Here is a 15,001-nt window from a genome sequence, read left to right as displayed (position 1 = left end):
CGTCTAGCTTCCTGGCGCGACGGAGCCTGCGCGGGATCGCCACTCACCCGAGTCCGACGACGACACAATGCGCGTAGACGAGACAGTGCAGGCTCGCAAGCGCACCCGGACAGGAAGTACCGCCGGGCGCGATCGCATGCTCTTGGCTACGATGAATCGAGAGCGATCTCAATGAAATCACCGCTGTACATAAGCGTAGCAGCAGCATACGCAACGTAGTATATTGGAGAATGGAGCGAAAACAAGGACACAAGAACGACTACTCGGATTCGGAGTCCGAAGCGAGGTCTATAGTGGGCATTGGCTCGTCATCGTCATCGTCCTCCATCAGGGGGGCAGTTGCTTGGGTTACGGGGAGATCTGAAGCGGGTTTCGATTCCAGACTTAATGCAGTACTGTTAGACGGCAATGGATCAGGCGGCGGCAACGGTGATTGCGCTGTCCGGTGGGTCGCCGACTGCTTGTGTGCGAAGGAAGTCGGGGGTTGCGAACGTTCCAACCCGGCAGAGGATGGCGGATCCCGCGAAGCTTGACCTGCCGTTGGAGCAAGAGGAGAGACATCGACCTGCATGGCTACAGTGCCGTAGGGTTCCTGTGCTGACGGCGCCCCGGGGCTTCTCGCTGCTTGCGGTACAGATGGCTGTAACCTTGTCCACTCTGCCTCGTGCGGCGTCTGGCTTCCAGTCGCGTCCGGTAGTCGGTCGCTGCGCTCGTCTAGGACATGTAGGCCAACACGTCTCCGAGTGTCCGCTTCTTCCTCACCCTCTTCGGCACGGAAAAGCGATAGCAGCTCGACATGGGGCAGGGATCGCACCAATGGCGGGGCACGCGGATGAAGTAGAAGGTCAACTGTGGTGTGTACAGTGAGGTCGTCCTAGAAAATCCGCTGTCCGTAAGTTCACATGCGTCACAACAACATGCCAGAGCTAACTTACATCTTCATCGACCGTGCCGTCCGATATGCTCAGTACGAGGCCGACGCATTTGCTCATGGTGCTTGTCGTCCCGATCGCGAGACCCATGCACAGCCGTTTGAGTTTAGCACATAAGCGTTGCTTCAGGGACAGATCCGACGATAAGATGCTGGGCGGCAGCTGCGGGAGAGAGGCGTAGATCGCGAGCAAGAGTCGGGACGCAATCGAGTGTACTGGCGCGTTGACCTGAGTTCTACTCAGAAGGATTTCGAGCACTGTTTGGCACGAATCGTGAATTAGCGGAATCGAGCGTTACGAGCAACACGGCGACCTTACGATCGACGGAGACAAGGAGAACATCGCCCTCCTCTGCCGTAACGCATACGATCCGGCGACCGACCTTGAATACTTCATCGCCCTCGTAGCCGCGCGCATGTCTTCTGCCTTTCTTGCTTCTCCCTTGTCCAGATGCTTGCTCGTTCTCGGTACCGGCTTGTGAACGTTTTGACAACAGGATGGCAAGCTTAGGTAAGGTCGCACGAACCAACCGCGATGCAATTAGACTGTCATGCAAATGGGACCCATCCGCCAGCAGAGACAATGTCGTACGTAAGAAATGCAGCAATTCAGTTCTGTAGGAGATTAGTGCTGTGCCTGTTTCAAGTGTCGGTAGGGACTCACGACTTTTGTGGTTGCTCCAGATGATACGCAAGACTGGTCAGAAGCGGTGGCAGATGAGGGGTCAAATGATGCCGACCTCTTCGAGAAGAAGTCCGTGAGGGTTGTAGACATAATGAATGTGACAGAGGGCCTACGCTTTCGCCACGGAAATCAGTATCTCGCAGGCGAAACCCCACAGCGTCGGAATGACGGAGGCTTCCAGCGCATGTACGACATGATTTGCATGAGCAATACCCTAAACGTACTGTGAGCGCATGAGATATTGGGCGAAACGGTCTCGAACCTTGTCCTCTAACGTGGACTGTAGCAGAGCCAGGCATAATCGTACCAAGGGCCCCACAGGCAGTGATATAGGGCGTGAGGTGCTCGTCCTACCACATCATTGAGTCATAAGCATCTCTTTCAGGTCAGATGCTGACATACCTAAGGAGATCTCCAATTACACGAGTAGCTGCACGTAGACGATCCAAAGCCAACGGAACATCAACGATTGGATCGTCTGACGGAGGTGCGAGATGAGGAACACCATACCCTGCAGTGAAAGACGCATATAGTCAAAAATCAAACGGCGAACAGAAGCCCAGCCTAATCACCTCTGTCAGGATATGTGGTCCTCACTTGTAGGAAAGCACCCCAAGCGAAGGTCATTGTATCGTCCAGTGACTTTCGCCAAAGACTAGGAGCGTTCACCTTCCCACCAGTGAGAGGCAGTACAGCGTACAACCGCGAGCATGCTTCGACAAGCTTGTCTGACATCGGTGTTGGGGCCGAGCCATTGAGCGAGCGCAGAGCCACGTTGGATAATTGGTTGTGGAGGGGTCGGCAGAGTGAGGGGTAGAGGGACACGATATGTTCCAGTGTGTCAATGGCCAGGACCTGTGAGACTACGGTTGAAAAGGAGAGAAGAGGACACCATGTAGCACACGTACAGCGGTCTCTGTGCTGGAGTCCTTTTCGAGGAGTGCAATGAGGGCACTGGCGTACTTTGGGACGTTGGGGATGCAAAGTTGACGCTGATACTCCGTAACATCCATTGCACTCGAGAAAACGAGTCTTAATAGTCTGATAGCGGCCTTGGTTGTGGGTAGTGGTTGGTTCTACACCCTACATGGTTGGATTATGATGTACGGAGATGGTACAGGAGACGTACTACGAGCAACGGCATTGCCGCTCCGACCCAACTCTGAGCGCACTCCAGCATGATGTCTCTAGAAAATGTGGCCGTCTGGAATGCCAGGCACAATCCACTCCACCTCGCCGCAGGATCCTTTGAGTGTATGAGGGAGTTGACGCGGGCTATCCATTTCAGCGTGTGGGAGGAAGGCAAGAAGTCCTCCTTCGAAAGGGTTTCCAGGACGAAGGGCAGGTGCAAGACGGCGTAGGAGTCGGAGGCTAGCTGTAGCTGCAAAAAATCTTTCAGGCGATTAGAACCGTCCATAGTGGATGCGCGCAATTGCAAGCAGAGAACGACCAGGGAGATAGGCGCAGGTTTTGGGAAAATCTTATCTCGATCACGTGAATGACGCGTCGCGCAGAACGGGCATCTCGACGCGTCCTCCTCGCCCCAAGTTTGATTCAACGCAGCCACTTCATCATCCCAGTCTTACCGTAGTTGTCCAAAGTCCACAAAAAACAGCGTCCACGGGGTCATATCGAGTACCGAGATGTGGTGATCCTACAGCACTACGAGCAGGCCCTTCTACCATCACATAATGAATGACGGGAGTCTCGTTTAGAATGCATTAATTAAGGTCTATCCCGACGCATTAAGCAACAATGTAGCGTAATCTGCCAAGGCACCCATCCAAATCCAGAATCCCGACCAACCACATCCAACGAAGCCTTTCCAGCAGCTCGGACGATCGTCAAAGTTGGTCCTCCACACCACGCGCGCGAGCTGGGCGGCAGCCAGTGCGACGCCACCATAGAATAAGGGACCTTGGCCATTCAGGTAGCCGGCGTAGGTGATGAGGGACATGGAAGAACCGGACAGAGCGGCCAGCGCAGGACGTGTCCGCTCCCCGAACAGCAGGGCAGTCGAGCGGATGCCCATGTTCACGTCATCCTTCTTGTCCTGGATAAGATAAATCTAATGCTCTCAATGTGCAATTGAACCAACTCCACTCACCTGATGGGCGTAAACGGTGTCGTAGACGAGCGTCCAGCAAATACCACCCGCATACAATGGCAGACACACACTCCAGTTCGTGACTCCCGCGACAGCGGACCATCCAAGTAGAGCGCCCCAGTTGAAAGCGAGCCCTATACGGGGACACAGTTATCGCATCAGTAGCTTTACGAGTGGAGACGGATATTGACAGGACCTACCAAGGACAGCCTGGGGCCAATGCGTCACCCGCTTCATGAAGGGATAGATGGTGACCACACATAGTGAAGAAGCACCCAGAAGAATGCTACTCCTCTTCAGATTCTCAACGACTCCTGATACGCAGTTTGCACGCACCTGTACCAGTTGAGCTGGGTGAGCACACCTAGCCCAGCAGTCAGCTGAAGGCCAAGGAACACGAACGCCTGAGTAGACGTAATTTCCCCAGCAGCGAGAGGTCTCGTTTTTGTTCTCTCTGCATTGAGAATGTGAAAACAGCGCGAGGCGTGAAGGCGGAAATCGCGTACCGACGCCCTTGTCTAGCTTCCTGTCCCACATATCATTGATTGTACATCCAGCTCCTCGCATGATCAATGCGCCCAGTCCAAACAGGCTGAAGTACGTTAGAGGTGTCGTTAAGGGTGCTTCAAGGGCATATGCGGCCATAGTGATCGACCATGCTGCATAGCACAACGCGACGACGTCGTTAGGACTCGACCGTGGAGACGCGTGAGGGAAAGACTGACTGCAGGGGTAATATAGCAACAACGTCCCAATTGGCTTATCTATACGTGTCAAATACAAGTACGGTCGTACGGGCTTCGGTAAACGGTCGACCCATGTCGTTGGAGGGGCCGGCGCGCTGGATAGTGACCCAGACCGGCGAATAACTTCCGTCAGAAGGCTTTGCTGCAGAGTGAAGTTTCGAGGCGTCTTCGGTCGACCACAGTAGCGTAAGATATGGACGGAACGACGCGTGATTGAAGAGATTGTGCAGGAGTTCAAGCTGTGCGCACTGTGGCCGAGACATACCCGCAGACCAAGGGTGCTGCCCATGGTGATCGAGAGCGGAGTAAGGTAAATGGGCGCCTATAAGCTCGGGTAGAGTGAAGATACGTAGCCAAGAGCACCATCTGAACATCATTCATAATTTTCAATACATTGATTGCGAGCGTAACACGTATATGCAGAGCCGAGGTATAGATGAAAATAATGAGAAAAAATACATGCGAGACCGACTCTCCTCTTCTACCATTCCTTCCCGATTTTGAAACTCCACTCCCAGTCTGGTAAGGTCAGAAAGATCAACGATTGTAATCAACGCAGAACCCTTCACACTCACCAGCGTATACCTCGCCATCATCGTCAACAACCCTACTGCGGACTTGATAGGTTCCGGAACGAGCCAGCATACCGGAAGGCGATTCCTCAGGGTCAAAATTCTTAACGTACGGTTCGCCCTTAGGATGGGGACCGTACGATCCGAGCATCTGCTCCAACTTGTCGACTGTGGAGAGCGTCAGATCCGCGTTGGTCTGCAAACTTATAGACGCATTTACCCTTGATACCAGAGCGCTTGACAACCTGTATGTACCGTACACCCTGCAAGGAAACGTTCGTGTCCTAGCGAACAGGAACCGCGAGGCATCTACTCACAGAGATGATCGAGTGGTTGACTTTAAAGTTAATGCGGACGCTATCAAGTTGTTAGAAACCATGCAGATGAGGCGATAGAACAGAAGCCTACACACTTGTACTCGATACCCTCCTTAATGGTCACCGGATTCTTCTTCAAAGAGGCCAGTTGCTCCGGGTCCTGCAAATTCATGACGAGGTGCTTGCCCGGGGGAAGAGTAGAAGAGGCCAGCTCCAAGGAGAGAATAGTGACCTACCGAAATGAGAGGATTAACAACACCATAGGGGCGGACCAAGGGCTAATAGCGTCGCATACCTTGGGACCGCTACCGGCAGCGGCGACTCCGGGGACAATGCCCAAACTCGCCTTCCAGCGAGCCAGCGACTCGTCCTCGGCATCGAGCTGCGCGTATTCGTCTACGCTCTTGGCCGCACTGGGCTTGTAGCCTGCACACAAAGTCCGCACCAATTCAGACATGTCCGGGACAAGGATGCGAGATTCCGAAATCACCAGGCGTGAAGGTGGGAGCGAGGTCGTCTTCCTCATGCTGCGGGGCAAGTGTCGGCTACAAGCAAAAGACAGTACTGCGAGACACTGACCGGTTGGGCAGACATAGTGGTATTGTGGTGATGGTCGATAATAGAGGAGAAACGAGATATTCGGCGCCGTCAGGATACAAGGCTGTCCCTTTACTATCGATCGATTTCCCACGGGTGCTATATTGCGGTTGTTGCCGGCATCGGTTACGGTGGTCTACAACGCTGAGCTGACATTGTTCGCTCCTTGCGTAGCAACATTTGCATCGGCGACATCAGGATGGTACTCCTTGAGACAGTAACGCGAGCGACACGGTAAATCATATAAAGTATGACGATGTCATGTATATCATGAAAGCATGTTGCCTAGATGGCAGAACGTTTACATAACTAAAGAATGCGATACTAGTCTACACGTCTCGTATACAATATAATGCGACAAGATGCTGAGGAACGCTATGCGCCCATTCGTATAAATTATTCATACCGAGATCTCAATCTGGTGCGCAGCCTGCCACAAATAAGAGGATATGGGCGTAAAGAGCTCGCAGCGGACCATGGCGTTAATCTATCCAAGACCACGAGATAGTGATGAGGGGGAAATGGAGAAGTGACTCAGGCCGCCTCAACCGGAGAAGGGGAGGTGGGCGGGTGCATGCCCTCTACGCCTCACAAATGAGATGCAGGGTTGAGACGGAGAAAATGTGCGACATACCACCCTTGAACCAACATTTCCCCTTGCTGAGATGGAAGCAACGAGCACCACTTGGACAGACATGGCCCTGTAATAAAACGCAACCTATGAGTCATTCCACTCCAGCGGATCGCGTTGGCCAAAATCCACATACCCAGCAGCACTTGGCCCCGTAAGGACACGTGAGACCTAGGGCGTTATGAGTCTCATGCCAGCATTCGGCGAGAAAAGACCATGCACCATTTTTAAGATAGTTGCAGGGGGCCTTCTTCGCATTCCGCGCCAAGACGTCGAGCTGCTCAGCGTTCAGCAGCCATTCATGGGAGTACTTGCAGTTGGTCTAAGTTACTGTGAGCGCTATCCCAGAGCTGCGAGTGCATGAAAGTCTCACCCCCTTGGAACAGGTCATTAGGTAGTGCTCGTTGCATGGCGGGGGGTTCTCTACGTGCACAATGGTCAATCGAAGCTACGATCATATGGCGACGAAGACTCACGTTTGTGAAGCGGCTAATAGCATTCGACTTCAGTGGATGCTAACCGAACAATGGACCGGGCCACTCACCTTGCTCGGATCGATGTGCTTGAAGCCCTCCGGAGTCCTGTTCGCCGGAGGAGGAGAGATAGAACCTTGTGTCTCCGACTGAGGGCTGATCAGACCGCCGTTGGTGATGACATGCGGATGCAAGTTCGACTCCGAGATACCAAGGAGGCCAGGGCCAGGACGGCGCATAGGGATAGGGCTTAAACTCTCCTCCGAGAAGAGACCTTCGAAGCGGATATTACGGACCGCCATTTGGCGGACGAGGGGGGTCGGTTTCATCGGCGGTTGGAGCAACACCAGCTTACCCGCGAGGTCCTCTTGCATGAGGCTCTCATACATTGGGAAGTATGTGTCGTCAATGCCTATGTGGTCGTCGTGGTAAGCGGATAGAACCACAGGAGCGGGGCTAAACATGGCACATACCTCCGAAGAACAAACGGAGGGTCTGAGGAACGCGGATGAATGTCTTCACATACTCTATCGCGAGTTCCGATATTGAGCGAAGGTGACATGTCGGACCGAAAGGTACGCACCTTTGATCTTCCCCTCGGTACTCTCCCTCCCAGGACCTGCGTCCATAATTACAAAACGAGGAGAGGCCTGGCCGAACCCGACCAGGAAGGCCTCAAATTGATCTGGCCTGGCGATGCCCTCCTCCATCAATCTGGCAGCGACGGCCTTCTTGTTAAGATAAACGGTGACCCAGAACGAGAGGCGCTCGAAGCCAGTCAAGCCCTGCTGGACCAGCTCTTGCGCGACGGCCTTGGTAAAGTCCTGGGCGGCTTGACGGCCACCATTGGCACCCTGCTCAATCAAGGAACTGTGAAAGAGGAGCTTGTCTCCGTCGATCACGCAGAGGACGAAGGGGTCTTGAGCCTGTTTGACATATATATATATAACGTCACGGCGATGCGGCGTTACGATGAAAACATGCCGCCGTACCTGAGGAAACGAGAACGCAGATATCTGCCTGTTTAGGGAGGAGAGCTGCGCATTATGCGCCTTTTTGTCGAGCGCGGCCATGTCCGTCGCGTTAGAGTACGCCGACTTGACGGCGGTCAGCTCAGCTTCAAGCTCAGCGACGCGCGCCTCAAGTTCAGCCTTTTGGAAAAGGGTTGCGTTAGATAGATCTGCATACAGAATTTAGATGCGATTGATTTCATAATGAGAACGATGAATACCATGGAGGTGGGCGATGGCGTTTTCCCTACGCGAATTTGAAGGATGGAAACTTGAGCGCCAGATTGGAGGTATAGCGAGGGGAGGAACTGACCAGAGCTGCTTGGTGGTGACGGCCATGGGTGCGGAACTGGGGGAGAATTAGGGAGTGGTAGGGAAGGACTTAAGGAAGGAGCGAATAGAGGATGGGGAAGGGAGGAAGGGCGAACAGAGCGAAGTACTTATAACCGCCGAAGCATGATGCCTCCTGCTGCCAGTGGTACTGCGGGAATGAGTTGACTAGATGCCTAGAACTGCTTCTCTTCCGGATACGCGAAATAGGGAAGTCGATAAATTCGTGCGATAACCTTGTCCGCTTCTCTGCTCCCACGCGCAGAGCCATGAATCTGTTGCAGATGATGTCCTCCCTCCATCCTGTACACGCGGCCGTCGACCTGCCACCTTCGGGCGCCTCTTCTGTCTAGCCCTGCATGCCACCCCGGACCACACTCACGTAACGCATCATTACACCGTCCCGCCGCGGGCGGGGATCCTAGCTGTTGCGCTGCCCGGTTGCGCACACGACTGGAACAACGATTTCCGAACAGAGTTTGACAGAGCAGCGTGTCGTCCCACCGCGAACTAGAACCGGCGCACCGGGGGCGAAGCCTGTTGTCTCCATCGAAAAGGTATATTCAAGCGCCCAGATATATGGTTTGGGCGTGTGCACGATGTGGGTGGCTCTGCGACACGTTCCTCCGTGTCCCGCAGTTGCATGCATTCGAAGAAGAACAAGGACACGAGTCACAGGGCCTACGATCCGACCTATTGCGTGGACGGACCGTGCTGAGGAGGCGCAGCCTCACCTCACACTGCACCGGCGCGACGGACCTTTCCTGGAGATTTGACGCTTCGGTCGAGTGCAGACGAGAGCGTGGACGATTGCTCAAGGCCCGTTTTCTTGCCGCGGCAAGACCCACTTAGGCTACACAGGACCAGCACAGCGGGGACCGCGGTCTCCAGAACACGTAACCGGGCGCAACCTATCCCTTTTGGCGGTATCTGGATGAAAATATGGTAGGCGTCCGAACCACGCGAACGGAGATTACTGCCGGCGCTGCAGTTGCCCGTCCGTTCCCGCTGTAACTCCCTCACAACCCATCACTGCTTAGTTCGAGGGCTATACTGAGCATGAAGCAGGAGACAGTGATAGAGGCGGTTGAACGGACGCAGATTGGGGTAGCAAGACGGCTACTTCCCAGTACCCACGGATCGCATCCTTGAGAACTATCGGCGAACGCATCGTATCTCCGCGATTCCAGAATCCTTGTGTAAGTCTCCTGACACCTTCGGCGACACTCATAAGAAAGACGTCCGGGTTCAAGAGGTAGAGTCTCACTGACCTGTACCTGAGGGCCTTCTGGTCGCCAGGGCAGCTAGCACCTCAGACTGTCCACTAGCTGGGCCACTCAGTTCCGGTATCGCTGCTTCAGCCTTGATGATGCCCAACAAGGAATGATGCTAACAAATAGTGTCAAGGCTGAACGATACGCCAAGATTTTCAGGGAACAAGCGTGTCGGACGACAGTCATCCTGCAACAGTTCACGTTCAGATTGCGTGATGTTATGGATCGGACCCGCTCGCTGGTTTCATGGACAACAGCATGAATGAAGCGTGCGAGCCGTGACAGCAGCGTGGCCAGTTGATGTTCAAGGCTTCGTGAGTTTGGTAATTCCCTAGGCACCAAAGGGCAGGGGGGATATACCGACGTGAGAGGCGGAGTTCAGGACATGTTTGATAGACAGACTTCCCATCCAGGTACCAGCATAACGGATAGTCGATTGAGTGCATATCGAGTTGATATGAGTGCGGCGATGACGAAGCCCTGGTCCGTCTGGTAGTCCAAGTTCTCCTGTAAGACGTTGAACATTGATCAGTCCGAAGCGCCGGAGCATTGTGGCGGAAGCCGCGCCACCGCCAAAGGCGTTTTCCGACAGCATCATATCTTCTACCTCCTGCTGGATCTTCCACCATGCAAGACGCCCTTGGAAAATGGGGAATTCTTGCAGATTCTTGAGCCGGCGATCTCGTGGACACCCTGCAGCGGACAACAATCACCAGGCATCACGATGAGTCCTGGAAACCCCTTCTTCACGATGTCACTAAAGCAGTGCCGACAAAGAAATCACACTCGCCGCCTTTGCGTACTGGTGCCGACATACGGAGTGGCCAAGGGAAGAGAGGCCAGAGCCACCTCGATACCATCTGCCTGCTATGGAAATTCCATGGCCATTGTGATGCGCGTATACCTGCGTATACGGACCCCGGTTGATGCTTGATCGCTCGGTTATCCTGTAAAACACTTCTTCTTCGACGTCATCGCAGCCACAATATTTGCCTCCGTCCGACGAGCGTTTGAAGAGCAATATTGTCGACCGCCATGTACTCCGATGCACATCCTTCGCCCGTACTCCGTCAGATAGCTGGCAAGAACATTTCTTATGGATGCCGTAGCCGCTGCCGCTGTTCACGGACATTCCCAATTGCGCTGGCAGTTGTGACGCCGCCTTGACGAAATCCTGCACTCGTGACTGTCTCAAGAACCCCAAATCGTCTGCGGGTGGAGTGCATGGGTCGCTAGAAAGAACCCCGTACTGCAGCCATGTGATCGCGTAAGACGTTCGCCCTCTGTTGCTCTGACAGGTTCGGATTTCCGGCTCCTCGATGCTGAGCTTCTCTGTCTTTTAAATAGGCTCTCTGGGGAAATGGGTGGGACCCGCTATCGCTCGCGTTCTGTCGAGCGTTCTCAGGCTATCATAGTCCCCGAACCCCCACCTTTCACCATGTCAAGCCCATTGAGGTCCCCCCGCTCGTCCGATGTCGACGACACGCCGAGGAAAACGGAAGAGAGCGTCGCAGTGCATTCGGGGTCGCCGGACTTTGCAGCTGAGGTTGAAGCCGCGGCACCCCTTCTGAAGGGCCCAAGGCTGACAGCGGCGATTGCCTTCGTCGCTGGAACAGGATTCACATTATTTGGGTGTGTCTTCCATTTGTTTCATTGCAATCTAATGAGTCAATCTGAGCATCATCCGTCAGCTACGATCAGGGCGTCATGTCCGCGCTACTCTCGGCGAAGCAGGTAGGTCATCGTCTCTTGTCGGAAGGCACCGTCTCGTCGACTGAGTGCGATCGAATAGTTCGAAGATGTATTCCCACAAGTCATTGTAGATAGCAACCATCCCTCCAATGATGCAACATTGCAAAGCTTCATCGTCGCCATCTACGTGAGCGCCTCATTCCCCGTTATTACCAGTGACACTGCTCATACACTGCATAGGAGATTGGCTGCCTCATTGGCGCCTTGTCGAATTTATGGGTAGGTGACTGGCTCGGACGACGTCGAACGATCGTCTTGGGTGGCATAATCATGATAATCGGTGCCATACTTCAAACAACGTCGTTCAGTTACGCTCAGATGGTCGTGGCTCGCATTATCACAGGGCTGGGTAATGGCTTGAACGTAAGTAGTTGATTTTTCCGTTACATGCTCCTGATATTCGTTTTCTTACTCGTATGTGCGCTGTGAAAACAAAAGACGTCGACCGTCCCTTCGTACCACGCGGAGTGCTCACCTGCCGCAAGGCGCGGTAGTCTCATCATGATTGAAGGGAGCTTGATTACACTTGGCATTATGATCTCGTGAGTCTTGTAAATTGTGGCTCGCCACGAGCTATTCCACATTCTCACAACCTTGTTACAGATATGTGAGTTGTAGACGCTTGTGCTCCTTCTGGTATGCACCCAACGCGTGTTCATTATTACCTCTAGTGGATAGATTTCGCCTTGTGAGTCTGAATCTTCCATTCAGGTACCAAAGAGCATTTCTGACGTCTTGTCATAACACAGCTTTTGGCTATCTGGCTCGTCAGCGCAATGGCGGGTGCCCATTGCCCTCCAAATACTGCTTGCCTTTATGATGATCGTTGGTATATTCTTCGTAAGACCCTTCACGATGCTGCGCTCTTCAGTCGCAACTTACGCCATTTCTCTGCATCTTTCATCTGCGCCACCTGTGCCGTAGCTACCTGAGTCACCTCGATGGCTTGCAAAGCACGGGCGCAACGCTGAAGCTCTAGCGGTCATCTCTGCGCTCGAAGGAAAGCCCCACACGGACGCCGACGTGCATCAGACTTACCACGCGATCAGGGAGGCCGTCGCGGCGGAGACGCACTTTGGCAACGACAGCTCGCCACTGCGCGAGATATTCACCGGCGGACCGTCCCAGAACTTCCGCCGCGCGTTCCTGGGTGTCGTCGTACAGTGCTTCCAGCAGATCACCGGCATTAACATCATCACTTACTACGCCGTGCGTACATGTGCCTTCTCTTCTTGTCCCTTCGCGAAGCCCCGTCATCTTCGTTCATACAGCAGGCCGCCGATCACTAACCCGATGCGCCATGCATATCTATAGACACTGCTATTCGAGCGATTGGGCATTGACGACGTAAAGGCGCGCATTATCGCTGCATGTAATGGGACCGAATACTTCCTAGCGTCGTTAATCGCCATTTTCCTCATTGATCGTGTCGGTCGCCGGCCGCTCATGCTGTTCGGCGCTGTCGGTCAAACTATCACCATGATCCTTCTCGCTGTTCTCGGGAGAATCGACACTTCGGGGACGCAGGTCGCCTCGGCTGTGCTGCTATTCGTGTTCAACTCGTTCTTCGCGGTCGGGTGGCTTGGCATGACATGGCTCTACGTATGTCTCTCGGAACTTCCCTTCGTGGTGGTCAATTCGAAGCTGACGGTCGGGTCACTCGTATAGCCCGCCGAGATCGTTGGTCTCCGCATCCGTGCCCCTGCCAACGCGTTCAGCACGGCGTCGAACTGGACGTTCAACTTTATGGTCGTCATGATCACTGGGCCGTCATTCAACAATATCAGCTGGCGGACGTACATCGGTGCGTTGTCGTGATGTTCTTGCGATCGTGCGCTCGAGCTGACGTGGTAGTCGATAGTGTTCGCATCTCTCAACGCTTTGCTCATCCCTGTCGTCTACTTGTTCTTACCGGAAACGGCTGGTCGTTCACTGGAAGGTATGCACGTTCCCTATTTATGGCACTCGCACGGGTCTTTGACGAGCGTTGGTAGACATGGACGTGATCTTTGCTCTGGCGTATAAGGAAGGGGTGTCGCCCGTGAAGGTTTCTTTGCGCAAGGATGTCCCAGCAGCGGGCTCGCCTGAGGCAGACGAGATACTGGGCATTACAACGAGCAGCCGCATTGGTTCGTTCAGGGAGGATGCTGTCCCTAGAGAGAATGAGAAGACTGCATGATTTACGACAGCAACAATACCTGTATCAACGCACCCCGCGCATGTATCCGTAGTATCCCAGCATGCTATATACCTCGCGAATTGACTACCACAAGCGTTTATTGACGCACAACCTACGCATTGTCGGAGATTGAAAGCGCGTCACTGCATGGGCGCGTCTAATCGCGTCGCGTAGATGATCCTGTGCAAGCGACTCGGGAAGGACGCCCGTGTTCGACTTGGTTGAGTCGCACTTGCGTTCTCTCCACACACATACTATGTCTGACTTGTACACCGCTCTTCGTGTCTCGCCTAAAAAGAAACGCACCCTCCCAACGTCCGACGACGAGGATGTGTTGACACCCAAACGACTTCGACGCGATAGCACAGTGTCCGTAACCACGTCTGTAATTCGAACGGATGCCTTCAACTCACTCTCCCTGCAGGCCACCTACCCCATCGACGACCTCCCGCCGCAAGGCGGACACACAGCTCGATCTCAACAGCCTACCCGATCATCTTGCACGTCTACACAGAATCCAAACTTCTCTCCAACAAGCGTTAGCACATGCTCTCGCGGCCTGTGCTGTCTCGCCCTCAGAAGAAACCGGCGTCGTTCGCAATGTGCTCAACCACATGTCGCTTGGTAATTATACTGGCCTCGCGACCAGGATTGACATCGACGATTTGAAGCGTCTCTGCTGGTTATGGGAATGGGATGGGAAGGCATTATCGTCCAAGTCAGGCAACACCACAGGGAAGGGGAAAGCCAAGGACGACGGTGAAGAAGATAACCCGTTCTTGGATGATGCGAAACCCGCCGCAAAAGTTCCTGCCAAGGACTGGACCAGAGGAGGGATGGGCATCGTGATCACCCAGGCGACTCACCATCAGAAGTCCAAGGCGAACAGGGTCCCGGCGTACGGGATCGGCATCGAGATTGAAATGGATATTGACAAGGACATGAGGGGCGGTATGGCGGCCGTAGCACGCTGGGCAGCCGGGAGCGCTACTCGAGGACGAGAAGTCCTGGCCAAGCTGCAGCAGTGGGTGAAGGTCAGAAGCTCAGCTTTCATTCGCTACTCGCTACTCACCTGGTCTGCTTCCAGCTGCATGCGCAGGAGGAATCAATACCCCCGATCCCCATTGCCGACCTACCTCCCCTACCTGCAGTTCAGAAGCCGTCAACCCTGACGCGTCTTTTGGCCTCCTCGTCCCCAAAGTCCCCTTCTGCGTCTTCCATTCTTGCTGCGCCTCAGCCGCCTGGCTCGCCCACGCGCGGAGCATCCAGGTCGCCCTCCAAATCCCCAAACAAGAAAGCTTCCGACTTCGCCGTTCCATTCCCTTCCACACCTTCTAGCCGGTTGGCCACGCCTTCTACGAACCGCATTCTCAAAACGCCTTCCACGGATCGCATCT

General features: G+C 54.1%; 6 protein-coding genes across 6 annotated transcripts; 2 read left to right on the top strand and 4 right to left on the bottom strand.

Moving 5' to 3' along the window:
• Positions 1-259: 259 nt before the first annotated feature.
• On the bottom strand, positions 260-3,033 carry DICSQDRAFT_71225 (uncharacterized protein; the record flags this gene model as incomplete). The annotated part of the gene is made up of 10 exons (XM_007370595.1): positions 260-874; positions 936-1,189; positions 1,251-1,477; positions 1,599-1,673; positions 1,730-1,830; positions 1,879-1,966; positions 2,019-2,127; positions 2,189-2,471; positions 2,525-2,692; positions 2,746-3,033. The coding sequence occupies 10 exons, from the start codon at positions 3,031-3,033 to the stop codon at positions 260-262; spliced, it is 2,208 nt and encodes a 735-aa protein (XP_007370657.1).
• A 292-nt stretch (positions 3,034-3,325) lies between these two features.
• Positions 3,326-4,758, bottom strand: DICSQDRAFT_112919 (4-hydroxybenzoate polyprenyl transferase; the record flags this gene model as incomplete). Its single annotated transcript, XM_007370594.1, has 6 exons — positions 3,326-3,669; positions 3,724-3,857; positions 3,924-4,009; positions 4,060-4,177; positions 4,230-4,382; positions 4,449-4,758. 6 exons carry the CDS (start codon positions 4,756-4,758, stop codon positions 3,349-3,351), a joined length of 1,122 nt encoding a protein of 373 aa, XP_007370656.1. The 3' UTR covers positions 3,326-3,348.
• Positions 4,759-4,950: 192 nt separating this feature from the next.
• DICSQDRAFT_71228 (E set domain-containing protein) lies at positions 4,951-5,884 on the bottom strand (the record flags this gene model as incomplete). The annotated part of the gene is made up of 6 exons (XM_007370593.1): positions 4,951-4,988; positions 5,039-5,209; positions 5,262-5,304; positions 5,359-5,398; positions 5,454-5,590; positions 5,654-5,884. The coding sequence occupies 6 exons, from the start codon at positions 5,882-5,884 to the stop codon at positions 4,951-4,953; spliced, it is 660 nt and encodes a 219-aa protein (XP_007370655.1).
• Positions 5,885-6,428: 544 nt separating this feature from the next.
• On the bottom strand, positions 6,429-8,408 carry DICSQDRAFT_183737 (uncharacterized protein; the record flags this gene model as incomplete). The annotated part of the gene is made up of 11 exons (XM_007370592.1): positions 6,429-6,536; positions 6,590-6,656; positions 6,723-6,908; positions 6,960-7,009; positions 7,063-7,075; positions 7,131-7,471; positions 7,533-7,586; positions 7,643-7,985; positions 8,052-8,239; positions 8,291-8,316; positions 8,383-8,408. The coding sequence occupies 11 exons, from the start codon at positions 8,406-8,408 to the stop codon at positions 6,490-6,492; spliced, it is 1,341 nt and encodes a 446-aa protein (XP_007370654.1). The 3' UTR covers positions 6,429-6,489.
• Positions 8,409-11,111: 2,703 nt separating this feature from the next.
• Positions 11,112-13,604, top strand: DICSQDRAFT_150347 (general substrate transporter; the record flags this gene model as incomplete). Its single annotated transcript, XM_007370591.1, has 13 exons — positions 11,112-11,305; positions 11,365-11,407; positions 11,466-11,552; positions 11,606-11,788; positions 11,864-11,967; positions 12,029-12,032; positions 12,097-12,113; positions 12,175-12,265; positions 12,350-12,634; positions 12,740-13,027; positions 13,094-13,229; positions 13,287-13,364; positions 13,420-13,604. The coding sequence occupies 13 exons, from the start codon at positions 11,112-11,114 to the stop codon at positions 13,602-13,604; spliced, it is 1,695 nt and encodes a 564-aa protein (XP_007370653.1).
• Positions 13,605-14,183: 579 nt separating this feature from the next.
• Positions 14,184-15,001, top strand: DICSQDRAFT_163820 (uncharacterized protein; the record flags this gene model as incomplete). Its single annotated transcript, XM_007370590.1, has 2 exons — positions 14,184-14,638; positions 14,692-15,001. Coding segments are annotated over exons 1-2 (729 nt in total), but the record flags the coding sequence as incomplete, so codon positions are not given.

Source organism: Dichomitus squalens (genome assembly GCF_000275845.1).
Source record: "Dichomitus squalens LYAD-421 SS1 unplaced genomic scaffold DICSQscaffold_71, whole genome shotgun sequence".
Taxonomy (NCBI): domain Eukaryota; kingdom Fungi; phylum Basidiomycota; class Agaricomycetes; order Polyporales; family Polyporaceae; genus Dichomitus; species Dichomitus squalens.
Note: the sequence above shows the minus strand (reverse complement) of the source record. Positions and strands in the feature narration are given on the sequence as shown.